The 25781-nt window shown below is 45.8% G+C and overlaps 1 protein-coding gene across 1 annotated transcript in view; it reads left to right on the plus strand.

Moving 5' to 3' along the window:
• Window positions 1-25781, plus strand: part of LOC311101465 (rho guanine nucleotide exchange factor TIAM1-like) — a gene marked incomplete at both ends in the record, with an annotated part of 59312 nt that overhangs the window by 16445 nt on the left and 17086 nt on the right. The window contains 6 exons of the mRNA XM_084142622.1: window positions 798-1010; window positions 6060-6160; window positions 21234-21422; window positions 22682-22750; window positions 23362-23487; window positions 25061-25162. Of these exons, the coding sequence (XP_083998748.1) occupies window positions 798-1010; window positions 6060-6160; window positions 21234-21422; window positions 22682-22750; window positions 23362-23487; window positions 25061-25162 (800 nt within the window). The remainder of the gene's footprint in view (window positions 1-797; window positions 1011-6059; window positions 6161-21233; window positions 21423-22681; window positions 22751-23361; window positions 23488-25060; window positions 25163-25781) is intronic.

Genomic DNA, 25781 nt, shown 5'->3' on the forward strand with positions numbered 1-25781 from the left:
GGCCAGGTGGCCAGCTCTAGGAAGAGTCTTGGTGGTTCCAAACTTCTTCCATTTAAGAATGATGGAGGCCACTGTGTTCTTGGGGACCTTCAATGCTGCATACATTTTTTGGTACCCTTCCCCAGATCTGTGCCTCGACACAATCCTGTCTCGGAGCTCGGACATTTCCTTCGACCTCATGGCTTGGTTTTTGCTCTGATCAATGGAAACAGGATGCACCTGAGCTCAATTTCGAGTCTCATAGCAAAGGGTCTGAATACTTACGTAAATAAGATATTTCTGTTTTTTATTTTTAATACATTTGCAAACATTTCTAAAAACCTGTTATCGCTTCGTCATTATGGGGTATTGTGTGTAGATTGATGAGTGGAAACAATTATTTAATCCATTTTAGAATAAGGCTGTAATGTAACAAAATGTGGAAAAAGGGAAGGGGTCTGAATACTTTCCGAATGCACTGTATATAGAGCGCAGGCAGCACCCTGACATCTCTGTAGCATTTAACAGCGTGGCAGTTGCCATAGGGAATCCATACTGCAGGTTAAAGCTTGCAGCAAGCCATAGGGAATCCATACTGCAGGTTAAAGCTTGCAGCAAGGTTCTTCAGTGGATGGCATTTCTCAGGCCACATAGATAGAGAGAAATGGGTCTGGCCTGGGGCTGAGAGAGAGAAAATTAAAGACCTCATGGTGCCAGGAAAAGAGTAGAGCCAATATAAAGATGATATTATGTAGTATAGACAGTATGAGACCCCCCCCCCTCTACACACACACTAATATACTATCTTGTCCCTCCAGGTCTAAATGCGGGTGATGAGATCTTGCAGCTGAATGGGAAAGACTCGTGCATATTGAACTTCGGGGACATGAAGGAGGCGTTCTCCCAGGCCTCCCTGTCCCTGACCGTCAACACTCTGCCCTCTACGGACCGACGCCAACTCTGTTACCTGCCCCCCCGACGCTCTGACGCACAGGATGACCTCTATACAGACATCTTCTCTATGAGCCAGGGTGAGTTACAGTAGACCTCTATACTGACATGTTCTCTATGAGCCAGGGTGAGTTACAGTAGACCTCTATACTGACATGTTCTCTATGAGCCAGGGTGAGTTACAGTAGACTTCTATACTGACATGTTCTCTATGAGCCAGGGTGAGTTACAGTAGACCTCTATACTGACATGTTCTCTATGAGCCAGGGTGAGTTACAGTAGACCTCTATACTGACATGTTCTCTATGAGCCAGGGTGAGTTACAGTAGACTTCTATACTGACATGTTCTCTATGAGCCAGGGTGAGTTACAGTAGACCTCTATACTGACATGTTCTCTATGAGCCAGGGTGAGTTACAGTAGACCTCTATACTGACATGTTCTCTATGAGCCAGGGTGAGTTACAGTAGACCTCTATACCAGTGGCGGTCAGTGCCGTTTAAGATGAGGGAGGACTTTTTATTTTTATTTTTCATGAGCATGACTGTATTTCTATTACACCATATTGGATTTTTTAATTTTTAATTTTATTTCACCTTTATTTAACCAGGTAAGCCAGTTGAGAACAAGTTCTCATTTACTACTGCGACCTGGCCAAGATAAAGCAAAGCAGTGCAATAAAAACAACAACACAGAGTTTCATATGGGGTAAAACAAAATATAAAGTCAAAAATACAACAGAAAATATATATACAGTGTGTGCGAATGTAGCAAGTTATGGAGGTAAGGCAATAAATAGGACATAGTGCAAAATAATTACAATTTAGTATTAACACTGGAGTGATAGATGTGCACAAGATTATGTGCAAATAGGGCGGCAAGTAGCTTAGTGGTTAAGAGCGTTGTGCCAGTAATCGAAAGGTCGCTGGTTCTAATCCCCGAGCCGACTAGGTGAAAAATCTGTCGATGCGCACTTAACCCTAATTGCTCCTGTAAGTCGCTCTGGATAAGAGCGTCTGCTAAATGACTAAAATGTAAATAGAGATAATAGGGTGCAAATGAGCGAAATAAATAACAATGTAATTAACAATATGGGGATGAGGTAGTTGGGTGGGCTAATTACAGATGAGCTGTGTACAGGTGCAGTGATCGGTAAGGTGCTCTGACAACTGATGCTTAAAGTTAATGAGGGACATAAGAGTCTCCAGCTTCAGAGATTTTTGCAGTTCGTTCCAGTCATTGGCAGCAGAGAACTGGAAGGAATGGCGGCCAAAGGAGGTGTTGGCTTTGGGGATGACCAGTGAGATATACCTGCTGGAACGCATACTACGGGTGGGTGTTGCTATGGTGAACAATGAGCTAAGATAAGGCGGGGATTTGCCTAGAAGAGATTTATAGATGACCTGGAGCCAGTGGGTTTGGCGACGAATATGTAGTGAAGGCCAGCCAACGAGAGCGTACAGGACACAATGGTGGGTAGTATATGGGGCTTTGGTGACAAAACGGATGGCACTGTGATAGACTATATCCAATTTTCTGAGTTGAGTGTTGGAAGCTATTTTGTAAATGACATCGCCGAAGTTGAGGATCGGTAGGATAGTCCGTTTTACGAGGGCATGTTTAGCAGCATGAGTGAAGGAGGCTTTGTTGCGAAATAGGAAGCCGATTTTAGATTTAACAAGATGACTGTCATTCATATTCACCCAGTTCAATGTAACATCGATAGGTTTAGGCTACTACATGATACTCAAACTTTCCCTATACCCATCATGAGGTTGCTACAACCTAGACTATGTATGGAAGTTTACAATGTACAGTACCAGTCAAAATGTTGGACACACCTACTACTTTCTTTATTTTGTACTATTTTCTACATTGTAGAATAATAGCGAAGACATCAAAACTATGAAATAACACATATGGAATCATGTAGTAACCCCAAAAAGTGTTAAACAAATCAAAATATATTTTATATTCGAGATTCTTCAAATAGCCACCCTTTGCCTTGATGACAGCTTTGCACACTCTTGGCATTTTCTCAACCAGCTTCACCTGGAAAGCTTTTCCAACAGTCTTGAAGGAGTTCCCACATATGCTGAGCACTTGTTGGCTGCTTTTCCTTCACTCTGCCGTCCGACTCATCCTAAACCATCTCAATTGGGTTGAGGTCGGGGGATCGTGGAGGCCAGGTCATCTGATGCAGCACTCTATCACTCTCCTTCTTGGTAAAATAGCCCTTACAAAGTTTTGAGGTGTGTTGGGTCATTGTCCTGTTGAAAAACAAATGATAGTCCCACTAAGCCCAAACCAGATGTGATTGTGTATCGCTGCAGAATGCTGTGGGAGCCATGCCGGTTAAGTGTGCTTTGAATTCTAAATAAATAACAGACAGTGTCACCAGCAAAGCACCCCCACACCATAACACCTCCTCCTCCATGCTTTACGGTGGGAACTACACATGCGGAGATCATCCGTTCACCCACACCGCGTCTCACAAAGACACGGTGGTTGGAACCAAAAATCTCCAATTTGGACTTCAGACCAAAGGACACATTTCCACCGGTCTAATGTCCATTGCTCGTGTTTCTTGGCCCAAGCAGGTCACTTCTTCTTATTGGTGTCCTTTAGTAGTGGTTTCTTTGCAGCAATTCGACCATGAAGGCCTGATTCACACAGTCCCCTCTGAACAGTTGATGTTGAGATGTGTATGTGACTTGAACTGGGCTGCAATTTCTGAGGCTGGTAACTAATGAACTTATCCTCTGCAGCAGAGGTAACTCTGGGTCTTCCATTCCTGTGGCGGTCCTCATGAGAGCCAGTTTCATCATAGCGCTTGATGGTTTTTGCGACTGCACTTGAAGAAACTTGAAAAGTTCTTGACATGGATTGACTGACCTTCATGTCTTAAAGTAATGATGTACTGTCGTTTCTCTTTGCTTATTTGAGCTGTTCTTGCCATAATATGGACTTGGTCTTTTACCAAATAGGGCTATCTTCTGTATACCACCCCTACCTTGTCACAACACAACTGATTGGCTCAAACGCATTAAGCAGGAAAGAAATTCCACAAATTAATTTTTAAGAAGGCACACCTGTTAATTGAAATGCATTCCAGGTGACTACCTCATGAAGCTGGTTGAGAGAATCCAAGAGTGTGCAAAGCTGTCATCAAGGCAAAGGGTGGCTATTTGAAGAATCTCAAATATAAAATATATTTTGATTTGTTTAACACTTTTTTTTGGTTACTACATGATTCCAAATGTGTTATTTCATAGTTTTGATGTCTTCACTTTTATTCTACAATGTAAAAAATAGTACAAATAAAGAAAAACCCTTGAATGAGTAGGTGTGTCCAAACTTTGGACTGGTAGTGTAGGTGCACACAGGTCGAGAGAAGATTTTGAGGTGACAAACAGTGACATATGGACAGACAGTGACACATTCAATACCGCCTTGCACACTCTTGCCTGCCTCTAGCTGATATAGGGGTTTGATCATTTGTCCAACAGTTGCAAATGAGAGTTTCTATTGGACAAATTCAGGTATTTTTATTCTCGTTTTGTTCCGTTTTTAAGAATTGTTTTTCAACAGAATCGGTGGAATGAATACACCCCTGATCACACGTAAACACAGTTCGCTTTCATAACAGCCACGTTGTATTCCTTCTCGCGTCAATGCGCTCTCCTCCGCTCACCTTTTACCTTCGTCGCTTGTGGACCTCAATGCACAACACATCAGCTGTATGTGACCAGGCGAAAAAACCTTTCCAAGCCAAACCATATCATAACCGCTACACACAGCCTACATCGTTGGCACCATATTAGCTAAAGTAACGTCATAGCCAACATAGCTAATAGAACTAATGCTTTATAAAAACCTGCTACAATCATGCAGTAAAGTTACAGTGTAAACAGTTAAGCGCTAACCTGCAGTATGGTTCCCCGGTGGCAATACATTTACCTTGACTTGGAAGAGTTCTAGTGTTGTGTTGGATAGTCATAGCCAGCTAGCTAGCATAGCATCCCTCTGTTTTAAGCAGGGTATTTGAGTAGACTAAACTAGCTAGCTGCATTTGCTAGCTAAGTAAGTGAAAAAATATGATAATCTCTCTCTTGCTTCTCCTTCATTTTTGAAGAAATTAATTTGTTGAAAACTGTTCAACTATTGTCTTTCTCTCTCTTTGAGTCAACTACTCACCACATTTTATGTACTGCAGTGCTAGCTAGCTGTAGCTTATGCATTCAGTACTAGATTCATTCTCTGATCCTTTGATTGGGTGGACAACATGTCAGTTCATGCTGCAAGAGCTCTGATAGGCTGGAGGACATCCTCCGGAAGTTATAATTGCTATGTAAGTCTATGGAATGGGGTGAGAACCATGAGCCTCCTAGGTTTTCTATTGAAGTCAATGTACCCAGAGGAGGACGGAAGCTTGTCCTCCTCTGGCTACACCATGGTGCTACCCTACAGAGTGCTGTTGAGGCTGCTGTAGACCTTCTTTGCAAAACAGTGTTTTTTAATCAATTATTTGGTGACGTGATTATATTTAGTATAGTTCTATCTAAAAAACTTTTTAAATGTTTTACCATTTTTATTTTTCTGAAAATCATTGAGGAGGACGGTCCTCCCCTTCCTCCTCTGAGGAGCCTCCACTGCTCTATACTGACATGTTCTCTATGAGCCAGGATAAGTAAGGACTAGGTCTGCATCCCAAATGGCACCATATTCACAAATGACACCTTATGGGCCCGGGTCTAAAGTAGTGCACTTAATAGGGAATAGGGTGCAATTTGGGAAGCTATTGATATTATTATGCTAGAAGGACAGCTACTCACCATGGTCTCTCTGATAATAGGGCGGCAGGTAGCTTAGTGGTTAAGAGCGTTGTGCCAGTAACCGAAAGGTCGCAGGTTCTAATCCCCGAGCCGACTAGGTGAAACATCTGTCGATGTGCCCTTAAGCAAGGCACTTAACCCTAATTGCTCATGTAAGTTGCTCTGGATAAGAGCGTATGCTTACATTATTTTTTTTTTATACTAAAATGTAGAAGGACAGCTACTCACCATAGTCTGTCTGATATTTTGCTTGTTTGTATTTTTGATATATTGTTTATATTCTTCATGTTCCAGAGGAGATTCTGGATGACGGGGTCGGTCTGATGCTGGAGAGTTCTGGAGACAGCCTGGATGATGACTCTGAGCTCTTCAGTGAGGCAGACCAGTGCAGAAAGGTAAGGATCTCTACCTCTTCATTCTTATTGAACCTTTATTCAAGCAGGGTAGTCCCAAATACATGATACAAATGACAACAGACAGACATTTCAGTTGATTGTGAGGAGTTGATAGTATGGTGACAGTCTGTGGATCACTGAACATTGTTGTAGGAGGTCAGCACCAGTGGTTCATCTCTGTGGATGTGAGTTGCTTTTTGAATAGAGGTGTTGATTGTTATCAATCTCAATACGCAGCACATCTCAGTATCAGCAATATCCTGCTTTCAGGCTTTTATTCTGAATGCTCCACTTGGGATACATCCCACATGGCACCCTATTCCCTATATAGTATACTACGTTTGACCTATGGGCCCTGGTCTAAAGTAGTGCACTATAAAGGGAATAGGGTGCCATTTGGGAAGCAGACTTGGACTCCTTTCATGAATGTAATCTGTAGTGTTGTCTCTTTGAGATCTGTCTCTTTGTCCCTTCCGTCCTCCCTCTCTTCCTTCCTCCCTTCCATCCTCCCTTCCGTCCTCCCTCTCTTCCTTCCTCCCTTCCGTCCTCCCTCCCTCCCTTCCTTCCTCCCTTCCTTCCTCCCTTCCTTCCTTCCTCCCATCCTTCCTCCCTTCCATCCTCCCTTCCATCCTCCCTTCCTTCCTTCCATCCTCCCTTCCATCCTCCCTTCCTTCCTTCCTTCCATCCTCCCTTCCATCCTCCCTTCCATCCGTCCTCCCTTCCTTCCTTCCTTCCATCCTCCCTTCCATCCTCCCTTCCATCTGTCCTCCCTTCCATCCTCCCTTCCTTCCATCCTCCCTTCCATCCTCCCTTCCTTCCGTCCTCCCTTCCGTCCTCCCTTCCATCCTCCCTCCCTTCCATCCTCCCTTCCATCCGTCCTCCCTTCCATCCTCCCTTCCTTCCATCCTCCCTTCCATCCTCCCTTCCTTCCGTCCTCCCTTCCGTCCTCCCTTCCATCCTCCCTCCCTTCCATCCTCCCTTCCTTCCTCCCTTCCATCCTCCCTTCCATCCTCCCTCCCTTCCATCCTCCCTTCCTTCCATCCCTTTCATCCTCCCTTCCGTCCTCCCTTCCATCCTCCTTTCCGTCCTCCCTTTCATCCTCCTTTCCTTCCTTCCTTCCTTCCTTCCTTCCTTCCTTCCTTCCTTCCTTCCTTCCTTCCTTCCTTCCTTCCTTCCTTCCTTCCTTCCTTCCTTCCTTCCTTCCTTCCTTCCTTCCTTCCTTCCGTCCTCCCTTCCCTCCATCCTCCCATCCATCCATCCTTCCCTTCCTTCCTTCCATCCTCCCTTCCTTCCATCCTCCCTTCCATCCTCCCTTCCTCCCTTCCTTCCATCTTCCCTTCCATCCTCCCTTCCTACCTCCCTCCCTTCCATCCTCCCTTCCTACCTCCCTCCCTTCCATCCTCCCTTCCATCCTCCCTTCCATCCTCCCTCCCTTCCATCCTCCCTTCCATCCTCCTGGTATTTTAAAACAGAATAATCAGACGACGTCCCCTCTCTGCACCATATTGCACTTCCGCTCTTCTCCCGTCTGCCACCAACTCATTGACTCTTGACTGGAGAACAGATTTAAGCAGAAAATGTACAGTTTCTTCTCACCCCTCCTCCTAAATAAATCTGCATTCTGGCTCTCCTCTCCGACCCACGTTTTCTTTTAGCTGCCAGTTTTACAGATGATGCAGCAAGTCCTAGCAGAGAATTGGGGCCATTTCAAAGCTTTGAAAATAAATACATCTTCGTCATCATATCTAGTTACTTTAGCTGCTCAACTTTAGCTGTTAATATGTCAGCTTTGGCTACATAGTTGGATGAAACCTCTGTGGACCAGGCATGCTACAGCCAAGGGAATGGAGGGATGGGATGGAGGGGAGGGGAGGGGAGGGATGGGATTCTGTTTGAAGGGCAGAGCAGAGGGAGAGAGATGGGTGCCCCTTTGATTAGGCCTGTCTGTATTCTAATTGCTTGATTATAACTATGAATGGTGATTAAGATCGTTTAATGGAAGAGGGTGATCGTTATACTTGTTATAAACTTTAACAGACAAAGCAAACAGACTGAAGAAGCTCATCAGGGTGAACTAGAATAGCAGGGCCGTTACCCAGGAGTAGCTGATAGGGATGTAGCTGCATAGCATATAATGGCAGGGGCAGTTTACAGAAACATATGGATGCAGGCGAGGATAGGTCATTAGAATGCAACAGCTGTGGTACACTACATGTAGCTACATTTAGGTGGGTTTCAGTCAGTGTCCACTTCAGGCTTGGTTTCACGGCTGAGGTTTATTATATCTCCACCTGACAGTTTAATGTCTGACATCTGCTGTAGTTCCTCTCATTATGTACTATATTCACTGCAGTTCTTCTCCCTTCCATCTCTCTCTCTCTCTCTGTCTCTCTGTCTCTCTCTCTCTCTGTCTCTCTCTCTGTCTCTCTCTCTGTCTCTCTCTCTGTCTCTCTCTCTGTCTCTGTCTCTGTCTCTGTCTCTGTCTCTGTCTCTCTCTCTCTCTCTCTCTCTCTCTCTCTCTCTCTCTCTCTCTCTCTCTCTCTCTCTCTCTCTCTCTCTGTCTCTCTGTCTCTCTGTCTCTCTGTCTCTGTCTCTCTCTGTCTCTCTCTGTCTCTCTCTCTCTGTCTCTCTGTCTCTCTGTCTCTCTCTCTCTCTCTCTCTCTGTCTCTCTGTCTCTCTCTGTCTCTCTCTGTCTCTCTCTGTCTCTCTCTGTCTCTCTCTGTCTCTGTCTCTGTCTCTGTCTCTGTCTCTGTCTCTCTCTCTCTCTCTCTCTCTCTCTCTCTCTCTCTCTCTCTCTCTCTCTCTCTCTCTCTCTCTCTCTCTGTCTCTCGCTGTCGCTCTCTCTCTCTCGCTGTCGCTCTCTCTCGCTGTCGCTCTCTCTCTGTCTCTCTCTGTCGCTCTCTCTCTCTCTCTCTCTGTCTCTTTCTGTATCTCTGTCTCTGTCTCTCTCTCTCTCTCTCTCTCTTTCTGTATCTCTGTCTCTGTCTCTGTCTCTATCTCTCTCTCTCTCTCTCTCTCTCTCTCTCTCTCTCTCTCTCTCTCAATTCAAAGAGCTTTATTGTCATGGGAAACATATGTTAACATTGCCAAAGCAAGTGAAATAGATCATGAACAAAAGTGAAATAAACAATAAATATTAACAGTAAACATTACACTCACAAAGGTTCCAAAAGAATAAAGACATTTCAAATGTCATATTATGTCTATATACAGTGTTGTAACGATGTGCAAATAGTTAAAGTACAAAAGGGAAAATAAATAAACATAAATATGGGTTGTATTTACAATGGTGTTTGTTCTTCACTGCTTGCCCTTTTCTTGTGGCAACAGGTCACAAATCTTGCTGCTGTGATGGCACACTGTGGTATTTAACCCAGTAGATAAGGGAGTTTATCAAAATTGGATATGTTTTCAAATCCTTTGTTGGTCTGTGTAATCTGAGGGAAATATGTGTCTCTAATATGGTCATACAGTTGGCAGGAGGTCTCTCTGCCTGAGTGCCTGCATGGTAGAAGACTTCAAGTAACCACGGAAGAAAAGCCTGAGATGAAGAATAATTTATTCATACCAAATGGCACTATATATATATTCCCTATATAGTGCACTACTTTTGACCAGGGCACAAATAGTGCACTTAATAGGGAATAGGGTGCCTTTTGGGATGCAGGCAAAGCCTTTCTTTCTCTGTGAAATACACTAATGACTGCTGTGGCTCGCTAATTAGCTAGTCGCTGCTGTCAGCTCAGAATCAGGCTCAGTAATAATGGTCCAAAATGATAACATGATTGTTAGTTGCTGTGCTGTGCTACTCCTCTCTCTCTCGCTCTCTCTCGCGCTCTCTCTCGCTTTCTCTCTCTCTCTCTCTCTCTCTCTCTCTCTCTCGCGCTCTCTCGCGCTCTCTCGCGCTCTCTCGCGCTCTCTCTCGCTCTCTCGCTCTCACTCTCTCGCGCTCTCTCTCGCTCTCTCGCGCTCTCTCTCGCTCTCTCTTGCTCTCGCGCTCTCTCGCTCTCTCTCGCTCGCTCTCTCGCTCTCTCTCTCGCTCTCTCGCTCTCTCGCTCTCTCTCGCTCTCTCTCTCGCGCTCACACTCTCTCTCGTTCTGTCGTTCTCTCGCTCTCTCGCTCTCTCGCTCTCTCTGTCTCGCTCTGTCTCTCTCTGTCTCTCTGTCTCTCTCTCTCTCTCCTCTCTGTCTCTCGCTCCTCACTCTCCTCTCTCTCTCTCCTCTCTGTCTCTCGCTCCTCACTCTCCTCTCTCTCTCTCCTCTCTGTCTCTCGCTCCTCTCTCTCTCTCTTTCTCTCTCTCTTTCTCTTTCTCTCTCTCTCTCTCTCTCTCTCTCTCTCCAACAGTAGTGTGCTACATAGGGAATAGGCTGCTCTATGTGTGACTCAGCCCTGTCCTCACTGCAATACAATCTGCCTAGCGGGTTCCTGTTGACCTCAGAGCTACCTTCTAAAGATCCTGCTCTCTGAAGCCTTGTGGGTAAATATACCTTCCTGTTTGGTTGGATCCCAAATGAGCCCTATCGGCCCTGGTCAAAAGCAGTGCACTATATGGAGAATAGGGTGCCATTTGGGACAGGCCCTACGTGTTTGAGATGGACATACGGTAACTAGTGTGTCAGTCCTTCACCTCTCCTCACTCTTCTCAAACGTTTTGCTTCCTTTTAATTCATTCTGGCTCTCCCTGCCAATCCTGCTCCGCCTGCAACGTTGGAGACTCCTCTTCCTTCCTCACTCCATCCTTCCCTTCTTCCCACTCCTCTCATCTCCCTGGACAGATGAGAGGACAGGAGTATTATTATTATTGTTTACTGTGCTGTAGCTAGAGTTGGCCAGGTGTGTGTGTGTCTCTCTCTCTCTCGCTCTCTCTCTCTCTCTCTCTCTCTCTCTGTTTCTCTCTCTCTCTGTTTCTCTCTCTCTCTCTGTTTCTCTCTCTCTCTCTGTTTCTCTCTGTCTCTGTCTCCTCACTCTCCTCTCTCCTCTCTGTTTCTCGCTCCTCACTCTCCTGTTTCTCGCTCCTCACTCTCCTGTTTCTCGCTCCTCACTCTCCTCTCTCTCTCTCCTCTCTGTCTCTCGCTCCTCACTCCTCTCTCTCTCCTCTCTGTCTCTCGCTCCTCACTCCTCACTCCTCTCTCTCTCCTCTCTGTCTCTCGCTCCTCACTCTCCTCTCTCTCCTCTCTGTCTCTCGCTCCTCACTCTCTGTCTCTCGCTCCTCACTCTCCTCTTTCTGTCTCTCGCTCCTCACTCTCCTCTCTCTCTGTCTCTCGCTCCTCACTCTCCTCTCTCTCTGTCTCTCGCTCCTCACTCTCCTCTCTCTCTGTCTCTCGCTCCTCACTCTCCTCTCTCTCACAGTGTGCCTGTGTACCACCAACACTACAGAGAGAGAGCGAGAGAGATTGAACACCACCAACACGAGAGAGAGAGAAAGAGAGAGAGAGAGAGAGAGAGAGAGAGAGAGAGAGAGAGAGACCAATGCTACAGAGAGAGAGAGAGAGAGAGAGAGAGAGAGAGAGAGAGAGACCAATGCTACACAGAGAGAGGGAGAGAGAGACCAATGCTACAGAGAGAGAGAGTGCTAGCTAGCTGTGGCACATCTGAAGGAGGGGAGTTGGAAGACTGTGAGGAGAGGTGGTGGGCGAGAAGAGAGGAGAGGAGGAAGAGACTTAGAAACGGCTTCGTTTCTTCATCCCATCATCACGACCCACCACACCTCTTCCTCCTTTCTCTTTTTTTCTGACACAACATAATAAAGTGGAGGGATATGTTGGAGAGAGAGGGACTGCTCTGTTCTGCTCTGCTTAATGCGCGACTCTTCCCTTCCTCTGACTGAGGCTTTGACTGACTGACTGTCCTCTCCTCCTCTCTGCCTCTCTGTCCGCCTGCCCGCCATGTCTGCCCTGAAGAGGAGCAAGCGCTCCTCCGAGTCCATCTATGACATGCTGCATCTGGTGAGCTGCTCTCTAAAATAACTGACAAGCTACATCTACTACTCTTTACTCACGTCATTGGTTTTCTTCACTGTTTGTCGTCTCTCTGTCGGTTTGTTGGTTCAAACCGTCAACTGTCATTTTCTTGTCGGTCAGATGCTGTATTCCACGCTGTGTGAGACTGTTGTCGCTTGCTAACTTAGAATAACTGAAGGCTACCTGGTGTTGTGAGGGTGTGTGTTTCCTGATGTTTTTAATCACTGTGATTCACACCTTCCCTGCATCCCAAATGGCACCCTATCCCCTATATATAGTGCACTATGGGCGCTGGTCTAAAGTAGTGCACTAAAAAAGGGAATAGGGTGCCGTTTGGGACGCACACCTTCTCTTGGCTGCTAGCGTACAGGAAGCTGTGATTCAGCGCTGTCAGCTAGCAAAGCTCTCCAATCTGTCACCACAGTCCCTCAGCGCTGTCAGCTAGCAAAGATCTCCAATCTGTCACCACAGTCCCTCAGCGCTGTCAGCTAGCAAAGATCTCCAATCTGTCACCACAGTCCTTCTATAAGCGTTTCTGTTATACACTTCTGTACAAGACTGTAGGTTAAGTTTCTGCAAAGCTTTTGACTGACGGTGTCGTCCAGTGATTGTGAGCTGACACCAGCCTTGGTGCTCTTCCATTGGTTCTGTGCTAGCCTATGGTGTAGGGGAGGTCAAAGAGCTCTGCTTCCAGCCTGATCCTGGATCGGTTTGTGCTGTCCTGCCAACTCCTTATCATTCATTGTCATAAGGAATTGTCAAAACTGTACAAACCAGAGCCATATATTTCTAAATACATGGCGCTGTACAAACCATAGAAATATAATGAATAGAATGTGCTTGGAACCTCTAACCCTGGTACTTTGACTGGTTAACTCATGGGTACACTTGCAATGGCTGCCTGATATTGTGATGCAATAATTTCCATGGTAATGTAGAATGTTCATTCAAATTATGTTAACTGATGTGGCTCATGCAATGGAACGTACACTATATATATAAAAGTTTGTGGACACCCTTTCAAATGAGTGGATTTGGCTATTTCAGCCACACCCGTTGCTGACAGGTGTATAAAAATCGAGCACACAGCCATGCAATCTCAATAGGCAAACATCGGCAGTAGAGCTCAGTGAAGAGCTCAGTGACTTTCAACGTGGCACCGTCATAGGATGCCACCTTTCCAACAAGTCAGTTCGTCAAATTTCTGCCCTGCTAGAGCTGCCCCGGTCAGCTGTAAGTGCTGTTATTGTTAAGTGGAAACGTCTAGGAGCAACAACGGCTCAGCTGCGAAGTGGTAGGCCAATACAAGCTCACAGAACGGGACCGCAGAGTGCTGAAGCGCGTAAATAAATGTGTCTGTCACCGGTTGCAATACTCACTACCAAGTTCCAAACTGCCTCTGGAAGCAATGTCAGCACAAGAACTGTTCGTCGGGAGCTTCATCACCATGTGCAATGCCAAGCGTCGGCTGGAGTGGTGTAAAGCTCGCCGCCATTGGACTCTGGAGCAGTGGAAACACGTTCTCTGGAGTGATGAGTCTGACTGACGAATCTGAGTTTTGCGGATGCCAGGAGAACGCTACCTGCCCGAATGCATAGTGCCAACTGTAAAGTTTGGTGGTGGAGGAATAATGATCTGGGGCTGTTTTTCATGGTTCAGGCTAGGCCCCTTAGTTCCAGTGAAGTGAAATCTTAATGCAACAGCATACAATGACATTCAAGACGATTCTGTGCTTCCAACTTTGTGGCAACAGTTTGGGGAAGGACTTTTCCTGTTTCAGCATGACAATGCCCCCATGCACAAAGCGAGGTCCATACAGAAATGGTTTGTCGAGATTGATGTGGAAGAACTTGACTGGCCTGCACAGAGCCCTGACCTCAACCCCATCTAGTGGGAAGCCTTCCCAGAAGAATGGAGGCTGTTATAGCAGCAAAGAGGGGACCATCAAAGAGTCCTTTTCTATTCATTCTATTTCTATCGTACAAACAGATCTGGGATCAAGCTAGTAGTGGTGGAGGTCTTGACTAGTAGTGGTGGAGGTCTTGACTAGTAGTGGTGGAGGTCTTGACTAGTAGTGGTGGAGGTCTTGACTAGTGGAGGTGGAGGTCTTGACTAGTAGTGGTGGAGGTCTTGACTAGTGGAGGTCTTGACTAGTAGTGGTGATCTTGGCTAGTAGTGGTGGAGGTCACAGAAATATCAGCCTCTCATTCTTATCTCTCTGGTTAAGATAGGAGAGAAACACTCTGTCCTCAGTCCTTATCTGTCCTCCTCCTGGGACATAGGACATTCAAGGAAACATTGTTTTGAAATCCACATTTCAGTCCTGGTGGGAAATTCTTGAATCTGACTTCCCAGCTCAGTGGCTGCTTCTACTGTGTTGTATTATGTTGTGGGCCGTTATGGCTCGGAAAAGGCCAACTAACTTAGCTAGAAGTTCCTCACTGAGGTATTTATGTCCTTAAACAATTAAGTTGGAAGAGGAAGCATTGAATAAAGGAAATTAATACATGGGAGGACATTCATTTTAATAACCAAACTCTCCCGTAAAGGGTAGCCTAAGATGCAGTGAGGACCATATACAGTACTTGCATATATTCCCCAATGTTGCGTTGAAATTCTCCTTAATCATAAAATGTAAACTGGGTCGAATTTGAATGCCCAGGTATGTAAATCCCTTATTTTCTAGGGTGATAGTTAAAGATGGTAATGTGACTTGTTTAGAGGCACTAAGAATATTTGAATGTGGCAGACATTGCTGTAGAAACCATTGTGGCTATGCAGTTCATTAGACAATGTTAGATTGTGACCTGGATCACTTGATCTCAATACTCAGCAGAAGAGGAGTAGATCAGATTAGCATGGCATCATTATATTTATTTGCATCAGAGGGCTCTTTCCTTCTCTCTCTCTCCTTCACTGTTTATTTCTCTCTCTCTCTCTCTCTCTCTCTCTCTCTCTCTCTCTCTCTCTCTCTCTCTCTCTCTCTCTCTCTCAATTCAATTTCAATTTCAATAAAATGTAAGGGCTTTATTGGCATGGGAAACATATGTTAACATTGCCAAAGCAAGTGAAGTAGATAGTAAACAAAAGTGAAATAAACAATAGATATTAACAGTAAACATTTCTCTCTCTCTCTCCCTCTTCTTCACTGTTTATTTACATCAGAGGGTTCTTTCCCTGTCTCTCTCTTCTTCACTGGTAAATTAGGCCTTGCAATAGACTAGTGTCCTGTCCAGGGGGTGTACTTGTACATCAAGCTGCCTCACACTACAGAAACAGGGGATAGGCTCCTGCCCTCTGGGCCGTTCTGCCTCGGAAAAGGCTATTTATTAGGTTTGTTTACATCAGAGGGCCCTTTCCCTGTCTCTCTTCTTCACTGGTAAATTAGTAATGTCAGGGATGAAACCCTGATGAAGGCAGCATAGCTATGGAAACGTTGGTATCTGTTATCAGAGCCACAGTGTGTACAGCTCTTCTGTTCTTTTCTTTTCTAAATGTCTTACTCCGCCAGTCAGCACCTCGCCTACTCAGGTTTGTGTTTTTGCTTCTCCAAATGAAACATTTCATCCACATCTGAACACAAACAGACAGCACTGCTAGAGGCAGACAGACAGCACTGCTAGAGGCAGAGAGACAGCACTGCTAGAGGCAGAGAGACAGCACTGCTAGAGGCAGACAGACAGCACTGCTAGAGGCAGACAGACAGCACTGCTAGAGGCAGACAGACAGCACTGCTAGAGGCAGACAGACAGCACTGCTAGAGGCAGACAGACAGCACTGCTAGAGGCAGACAGACAGCACTGCTAGAGGCAGACAGACAGCACTGCTAGAGGCAGGCAGACAGCACTGCTAGAGGCAGGCAGACAGACAGCACTGCTAGAGGCAGGCAGACAGACAGCACTGCTAGAGGCAGGCAGACAGACAGCACTGCTAGAGGCAGGCAGACAGACAGCACTGCTAGAGACAGACAGACAGACAGCACTGCTAGAGACAGACAGACAGACAGCACTGCTAGAGGCAGACAGACAGACAGCATTGTTAGAGGCAGACAGACAGACAGCACTGCTAGAGGCAGACAGACAGACAGCACTGCTAGAGGCAGACAGACAGACAGACAGACAGCACTGCTACAGGCAGACAGACAGACAGACAGCACTGCTACAGGCAGACAGACAGACAGACAGCACTGCTACAGGCAGACAGACAGACAGACAGCACTGCTAGAGGCAGACAGGCAGACAGCACTGCTAGAGGCAGACAGACAGACAGCACTGCTAGAGGCAGACAGACAGACAGCACTGCTAGAGGCAGACAGACAGACAGCACTTCTAGAGGCAGACAGACAGCACTTCTAGAGGCAGACAGACAGCACTGCTAGAGGCAGACAGACAGCACTGCTAGAGGCAGACAGACAGCACTGCTAGAGGCAGACAGACAGCACTGCTAGAGGCAGACAGACAGCACTGCTAGAGGCAGACAGACAGCACTGCTAGAGGCAGGCAGACAGACAGCACTGCTAGAGGCAGACAGACAGCACTGCTAGAGGCAGACAGACAGCACTGCTAGAGGCAGACAGACAGCACTGCTAGAGGCAGACAGACAGCACTGCTAGAGGCAGACAGACAGCACTGCTAGAGGCAGGCAGACAGCACTGCTAGAGGCAGGCAGACAGACAGCACTGCTAGAGGCAGACAGCACTTCTAGAGGCAGACAGACAGCACTGCTACAGGCAGTAGGTGGAGGAAAGGAACCACTGATAGAAGACCTGTGTTCTATTTCCGTCTGTGTGTGTAGGATGGGCAGAGTTGGTCTTTTGGATCTTTCAAGTAGCTCTTCAAGCTCTTCTCAGTGTGTTGTTGTACAATATGTCACTGCTGCAGGAAGACATAATGCTCCTCTTTCCATAACACAGACAGGTTAGAGAGGTGAGAGTTGCCACTGGGTATTATCCATCTCCTCTTCAGCGTTAGAGGTCAGAGGTTACTATCCATCTCCTTTTCAGAGTTAGAGAGGTCAGAGGTTACTATCCATCTCCTCTTCAGCGTTAGAGGTCAGAGGTTACTATCCATCTCCTCTTCAGCGTTAGAGGTCAGAGGTTACTATCCATCTCCTCTTCAGCTGTTCTTTATATGTTCTCTGGTAAATAGCGCTCCTGTCTACGGCCCAAATGGCACCCTATTCCATACATAGTGCACTACTTTTGACCAGGGCACTCAATAGAGCAGGGTTCTTCAATTCCGGTCCTGGAGGGCCGAAACACTTCTGTTTTTTATTTCTACCTGGTAGTTAATTGCACTCACCTGGTGTCCCAGGTCTGAATTAGCCCCTGATTAGAAGGAGAGGATGAAAAACAGAGGCGTTTCGGCCCTCCAGGACCAGAATTGAAGAACCCTGCAATAGAGAATAGGGTGCCATTTGCGAAACAGCCATAGTGTACAACAGCTCTTCTATTATCAGTGGGTCTGGTCTTTCAGCACACTGTGTCATGGACACACAACACCGGGTCCTTTGTGTTAGCTATGAGATGTGGTTAAGAAGTCTTTCAGCACACTGTGTCATGGACACACAACACCGGGTCCTTTGTGTTAGCTATGAGATGTGGTTAAGAAGTCTTTCAGCACACTGTGTCATGGACACACAACACCGGGTCCTTTGTGTTAGCTATGAGATGTTGTTAAGAAGTATTTCAGCACACTGTGTCATGGACACATAACACTTGGTCCTTTGTGTTAGCTATGAGATGTTGTTAAGAAGTCTTTCAGCACACTGTGTCATGGACACACAACACCGGGTCCTTTGTGTTAGCTATTAGATGTGGTTAAGAAGTCTTTCAGCACACTGTGTCATGGACACATAACACTTGGTCCTTTGTGTTAGCTATGAGATGTGGTTAAGAATTACAAGTATAACGGATCATATCTCCCCTAACAGTTTAGCAGAAATAGTTTTGCTGACAGAAAGACACTTTCAATCTCTAATCCTTCTTAGATTGATTGCCTTATGGATTCAATTAGATTGGTGCTTCCTCGGGTGTGTTGTCTTGACATTTAATTTCATGCCAAATTAATCACACCACATGTCTAATTATTTAAGTCAAAGTCCGTTCCTGCAACAGCACAGTGCTTTTTCTCTCTTACACACCAGAGTATAGAGCGGTTAGCTGACAACATCACCGAAACGATGCATGCGGTTCAATGGGGCAGAAGGCTGTGTGTTGTGATTCTGGATGGCCAGATAGCTAGCAACAATGATAAGAAGCTGCCACGTGGAGAATCTTAGTTGGCTCATTTTCAACTTGTTTTAACTGGTTCTTCATACCATGTCTTCGTTTTGAGGTGTTTGACTGATGTCACGTCTATGCTAATATGGCTAAAATTGGCTAGCTAGCTAACCAACAACTGTAACAATGTATTTGAGAGACAACAAGTGCTCATTGTGCAAATGTATTTATGTTTTCAATAAACATAGGAGTCGAAATACACTATATATACAAAAGTATGTGGACACCTCAATCAAATTAGTGGATTTGGCTAGTTCAGCCACACCCCGTTGCTGAAGAGCTCAGTGACTTTAAATGTGGCACCGTCATAGGATGCCACCTTTCCAACAAGTCAGTTCATCAAATTTCTGCCCTGCTAGAGCTGCCCCAGTCAACTGTTAGTGCTGTTATTGTGAAGTGAAAACATCTAGGAGCAACAACGGCTCAGCTGCGAAGTGGTAGGCCAACACAAGCTCACAGAACGGGACTGCCGAGTGCTGAAGCGCATAATAATCTTCTGTCTTCGGGTTGCAACACTCACTACCCAGTTCCAAACTGCCTCTGGAAGCAACGTCAGCACAATAACTGTTAGTCGGGAGCTTCATGAAATGGGTTTCCATGGCCGATCAGCCGCACACAAGCCTAAGATCACCATGCGCAATGCCAAGCGTCGGCTGGAGTGGTGTAAAGCTTGCCCCCATTGGACTCTGGAGCAGTGTGGAAACGCGTTCTCTGGAGTGATGAACCACGCTTCACCATCTGGCAGTCCGACAGACAAATCTGGGTTTGGTGGATACCAGGAGGAGGAATAATGGTCTGGGGCAGTTTTTTTTCATGATTCGGGCTAGGCCCCTTAGTAGACGAATTAGTGCAAATAATTATTTTTGTGCTCCCTCCTCTTCTCCATCCTGCCTCTCCTCTCCTCTCCTCTATTGTCCTCTCTCTCCATCCTGCCTCTCCTCTCCTCTCCTCTACTGTCCTCTCTCTCCATCCTGCCTCTCCTCTCCGCGTAGTCACTAATTGCCAGACGGCCTCATGGATCAGTGTTAGAGGAACTGAAGGAAATTGACAGCCGTACGTACGTACCTTCCTCCTGCCTGCCTGCCTCGGAGAGACTGATCAGGGGGTAGAAACAGACAGAAGAGGGAGGGAGGGAGGGAGGGAGGGAGGGAGGGAGGGAGGGAGGGAGGGAGGGAGGGAGGGAGGGAGAGAGAGAGAGAGAGGGAGAGAGAGACTTTGTGGCAACAGTTTGGGGAAGGCCCTTTCCTCTTTCAGCATGATAATGCCCCCATGCACAAAGCGAGGTCCATACAGAAATGGTCGTGGAGATCGGTGTGGAAGAACTTGACTGGCCTGCACAGAGTCCTGACCTCAACCCCATTGAACACCTTTGGGATGAATTGGAACGCCGACTGCGAGCCAGGCCTAATCGCCCAACATCAGTGCCTGAACTCACAAATGCTCTTGTGGCTGAATGGAAGCAAGTCTCCACAGCAATGTTCCAACATCTAGTGGAAAGCCTTCCCAGAAGAGTGGAGGCTGTTATAGCAGCAAAGGGGGGACCAACTCCATATTAATGCCCATGATTTTGGAATTAGATGTTTGATGAGTAGGTGGCCACCTACTTTTGGTCATGTAGTGTATTTTAAATGGGAAATAGGATGACTGGGCAGGACATTCATTTTTGGACAAAATTAATTATATGTACCCATTGATTATTGAAGAATATAACTTATAAATGCCTCATTAGCTTAGTTCAACTGTCGTACCCCATCAGAACCCCAAATATAAGCTTGTTTTTATATTGATTTAAGAATAGTTATCAACAATCTAAGCCAACCCTGTCTGTTTTGCCCCATAGTTGCGCATGCAATGGTTTTGTTGCTAAACAACCAAACCGTCTATTTCTGCCCTAATATTATGATAGCCCAACAATGCAGATCAACCCTGCTGGTCTCCTAGGCAACATGCAGTATGTATTGTTTTGGTTTTGATTATCTGAAAAGAGATCAATACATCAGCCATCTGTAGACCATCGGTAGACCATCGGTAGACCATCAGTAGACCATCAGTAGACCATCAGTAGACCATCTGTAGACCATCTGTAGACCATCAGTAGACCATCTGTAGACCATCTGTTGACCATCTGTAGACCATCTGTAGACCATCAGTAGACCATCTGTAGACCATCAGTAGACCATCTGTAGACCATCGGTAGACCATCAGTAGACCATCTGTAGACCATCTGTAGACCATCAGTAGACCATCAGTAGACCATCTGTAGACCATCAGTAGACCATCTGTAGACCATCTGTAGGAGGAAAACACAAGGAGAGAGAGAGAAAGACTGAAAGAGAGGAGAGAGAGACTGTTATGACAGGCCGAAAATAGACAAATGAGTGCAAAGGATTTTTTTAGCGCTCCCTCCTCTTCTCCATCCTGCCTCTCCTCTCCTCTCCTCTCCTCTACTGTCCTCTCTCTCCATCCTGCCTCTCCTCTCCGCGTAGTCACTAATTGCCAGACGGCCTCATGGATCAGTGTTAGAGGAACTGAAGGAAGTTGACAGCCGTACGTACGTACCTTCCTCCTGCCTGCCTGCCTCGGAGAGACTGATCCGGGGGAGGAGAGAGAGAGAGAGAGAGAGAGAGAGGCTGATGTAAACAGATTCCTCTGTTCTTCTGATTATACATCCGTCGCTTGCCTGCAGGACTGGGGTACAAGGAGTCTTACTCATCTGTTTTCTCTTTCTCCTCTCTCTCTCTTCCCCTCTCTCTCCCCTCTCCATCTCTCTACCTCATTCTCTCTCCCTATCTCCTCTCCATCCCTCTCTCTCTCTCTCGCTCTCCCTCTGTAGAGTACGGAGCAGGTCGCAGCGTTCTGCCGCAGTCTCCATGACATGAATCCGTCTGAGTGTGCCACAAGTTCCTCGTCCCCCAGCCTGGAGTCGCCCTTTCCTCCACCCGCCACCCGACAGCTCTCCGACGCCGACAAGCTACGCAAAGTAATCTGTGAGCTGGTGGAGACGGAACGCACCTATGTCAAAGTCAGTACTACCATAGTACTACATCTCTGCTGTGGGTGTGTGTGGGGGGAGGGGAGGGGGGGGGGGGGGGGGGGGGGGGTGTGTTTGTGGGAGGGGTGTTTTTAATTTTTTAGGGGTTAGATCAGCTTTAATATTGCAGATAGATTGTAACTTCCATCAATGTAATTGTCTGCATCACTTCCAATCCCCCATATGTTTTTTTCTTCTTTTTATATACACATACATACACATATATATATATATATATATATATATATATATATATATATATATATACACATATATATATATATATATATATATATATATATATATATATATATACACATATATATATACATACACATACATATACAGATTGATCTGTGTTTATACCCCAGGAGAGCTATATGCACACAGCTGTGCCCTCGGCAGACAGACACACTGCCTAATCCAATTCTGTACAGGACAAATGTGACTGGGAAGAGTTATATCTGGGTCACAGAACACAGCAATACATATTATATAGTATAACTGGGTTATAGAATATAGCAAAGCAATACATATTACGGTATTATAACTGGGTTACAAAGAAGCTCTGAGATATCAAAGCGAACCCATAATATAACCTGAGTACCTATGTAATCTGATCTAACTAGAAACAGAGATGTCACTTTAACCAACCCAGTCAGTGTGAGACCTAAGGGTATGAAGGATCTATATATTTTACACGTGATTAGGAACAGTATTATTTTTATTCAACTCTTTGCATGACAGTTGGTGTAGTACGGCTTTAATAACTTGGCTGGGATCAGATGTTAAGCCAGAGTGGGTTCTATTCTCCTTGTCAGTGTGTGTGTGTACATATCCATGAGGTTAGTGTGTGTGTGTGTGTACATATCCATGAGGTTAGTGTGTGTGTGTGTGTGTGTGTGTGTGTGTGTGTGTGTGTACACATCCATGAGGTTAGTGTGTGTGTGTGTGTGTGTGTGTGTGTGTGTGTGTGTGTACATATCCATGAGGTTAGTGTGTGTGTGTGTGTGTACATATCCATGAGGTTAGTGTGTGTGTGTACATATCCATGAGGTTAGTGTGTGTGTGTGTGTGTGTGTGTGTGTGTACATATCCATGAGGTTAGTGTGTGTGTGTGTGTGTGTGTACATATCCATGAGGTTAGTGTGTGTGTGTGTGTGTGTGTGTACATATCCATGAGGTTAGTGTGTGTGTGTGTCTATGTCTTCAGCACCCTGATCAAGCCTGATTCACTCTTGTCTACGCAGGATCTTAATTGTCTCATTTGGAGGTATTTAACCCCACTGCAGAAGGAGACCTGCCTCACTCAGGATGAGGTATGAAACACACACACACACACACACACACACACACACACACACACACACACACACAGGGAGCCAGGGAGAGGGAGGCATACTTGTAGCTTAAATGTATCTGGTACTAAAATGTTTCTCAAAATGGCTGTTGCGTAACCGTGTACAGAGTGTGCTGTGTGTAGGAGGAAGAGAGAGAGAGAGAGGAAGAGAGGAAGGGAGGAAGGGAGGGAGGGAGGGAGGAAGGGAGAGAGAGAGAGGAGGAGGGAGGGAGGGAGGAAGAGAGAGGGAGAGAGAGAGGAGGGAGGGAGGGAGGAAGAGAGAGGAGGGAGGGAGGGAGGAAGAGAGAGGAGGATGTTTAAAGAGAGAACAGAAAGAAATAGCTGTAATGCTGAGACTGTGATGTTGATGGAACACAGAGGGGTTCTATTGCTTTAATAGGATCTCCTCACTTCAACACCCTCACCGCTATGGCCCAAGCGGTACCCTATCTCCTATCTGGTGCGCTACTTTTAACCGAGGGCCATAACGCTCTGGTCAGAAATATGGCATGCCGTTTGGGATGCATCCCTCTCACTAATAGGGCTCTTGACTTGTAATATATTTCCCTCCTTGCTTTGGTTCGGCTCCAGCTGGACATTCTGATTGGGAACCTGCCTGAGATGGTGGAGTTCCAGGTGGAATTCCTGAAGACTCTAGAAGACGGGACCAGATTGGTTCCGGACCTGGAGAAGCTGGAGAGAGTGGATCAGTTTAAGGTACAAAATAACACCCTGCCTGGAACCAAATAACAGCCAGCCTCGAACGACAAAATAACAGCCAGCTTCGAACGACAAAATAACACCCTGCCTTAAATGAAATAAGGCTCTGCTTAGATCCAAATAACAGCATGCCTGGAACAAGTATCAACCCTACAGTACCAGTCAAAAGTTTGGACACACCTACTCATTCAAGGGTTTTTCTTTATTTTTACTATTTTCTACATTGTAGAATAATAGCGAAGACATCAAAACTATGAAATAACACATATGTAATCATGTAGTAACCAAAAAAGTGTTTAACAAATCAAAATATATTTTATATTTGAGATTCTTCAAATAGCCACCCTTTGCCTTGATGACAGCTTTGCACACTCTTGGCATTCTCTCAACCAGCTTCATGAGGTAGTCACCTGGAATGCATTTCAAGTCGCAGTCGCAAAAACCATCAAGCGCTATGATGAAACTGACTCTCATGAGGACCACCACAGGAATGGAAGACCCAGAGATACCTCTGCTGCAGAGGATAAGTTCATTAGAGTTACCAGCCTCAGAAATTGCAGCCCAAATAAATGCTTCACAGAGTTCAAGTCACAGACACATCTCAACATCAACTGTTCAGAGGGGACTGTGTGAATCAGGCCTTCATGGTCGAATTACTGCAAAGAAACCACTACTAAAGGACACCAATAAGAAGAAGAGACTTGCTTGGGCCAAGAAACACGAGCAATGGACATTAGACTGGTGGAAATCTGTCCTTTGGTCTGGAGTCCAAATTGGAGATTTTTGGTTCCAACTGCCGTGTCTTTGTGAGACGCGGTGTGTGTGAACGGATGATCTCTGCATGTGTAGTTCCCACCATAAAGCATGGAGGAGGAGGTGTTATGGTGTGGGGCTGCTTTGCTGGTGACACTGTCTGTTATTTATTTAGAATTCAAGGCACACTTAACCAGCATGGCTACCACAGCATTCTGCAGCGATACGCCATCCCATCTGGTTTGGGCTTAGTGGGACTATCAATTGTTTTTCAACAGGACAATGACCCAACACACCTCCAGGCTGAGTAAGGGCTATTTTATCAAGAAGGAGAGTGATGGAGTGCTGCATTAGATGACCTGGCCTCCACAATCCCCCGACCTCAACCCAATTGAGATGGTTTGGGATGAGTCGGACGGCAGAGTGATAGAAAAGCAGCCAACAAGTACTTAGCATATGTGGGAACTCCTTTAAGACTGTTGGAAAAGCATTCCGAGTGAAGCTGGTTGAGAGAATGCCAAGAGTGTGCAAAGCTTTCATCAAGGCAAATGGTGGCTACTTTGAAGAATCTCAAATATAAAATATATTTGGATTTGTTTAACACTTTTTTGGTTACTACATGATTCCATATGTGTTATTTCTTAGTTTTGATGTCTTCACTATTATTCTACAACGTAGAAAATAGTAAAAAAAAAAAAAAAACCTTGAATGAGTAGGTGTGTCCAAACATTTGACTGGTACTGTACATCTGGCATTTTAACTGTCTGCCGCTTCCAAAACACATTGTGTAACCACGACTCTTTCCTCTCCTTCTCAGAAAATCCTCTTCTCTCTAGGAGGCTCCTTCCTGTACTATGCAGACCGTTTTAAGATCTACAGTGCGTTCTGCGCCAGCCACACCAAAGTGCCAAAGGTGCTCGTAAAAGGTGAGTTAAACACAGTTAGTGTGTGACTGTGTCCAAGGTGCTCAGAAAGGGATAATATACCTGAAGCATTCCTCCCTGTTTCCACCGACCCGACTTCCTGCACCCTGCACTATAGAGAAGAACTGCGTCCCAAATGGCACCCTATTCCCTACATAGTGCCCTACTTTTGTCCAATCCCCTATGGGCCCTGTTCAAAAGTAGTGCACTATATAGGGAATAGGGTGCCATTTGGGACCAAGTCTCTTAGGACAGTGTTTCTCAAACAGCGGGCCTAGGACCCCCTGGGGGCCTTAGTGAGCTTTCAAGGGGTCCCCGAATGACCTCTTCATAGAAGGTCTCTTAGGACAGAGTTGAATGACCTCTTCATAGCTATAGCAGGTCTCTTAGGACAGTGTTGAATGACCTCTTCATAGCTATAGCAGGTCTCTTAGGACAGTGTTGAATGACCTCTTCATAGAAGGTCTCTTAGGACAGTGTTGAATGACCTCTTCATAGCTATAGCAGGTCTCTTAGGACAGTGTTGAATGACCTCTTCATAGAAGGTCTCTTAGGACAGAGTTGAATGACCTCTTCATAGCAGGTCTCTTAGGACAGTGTTGAATGACCTCTTCA

Source organism: Coregonus lavaretus (genome assembly GCF_964263955.1).
Source record: "Coregonus lavaretus genome assembly, chromosome: 26".
In the NCBI taxonomy this organism is placed as follows: Eukaryota; Metazoa; Chordata; class Actinopteri; order Salmoniformes; family Salmonidae; genus Coregonus; species Coregonus lavaretus.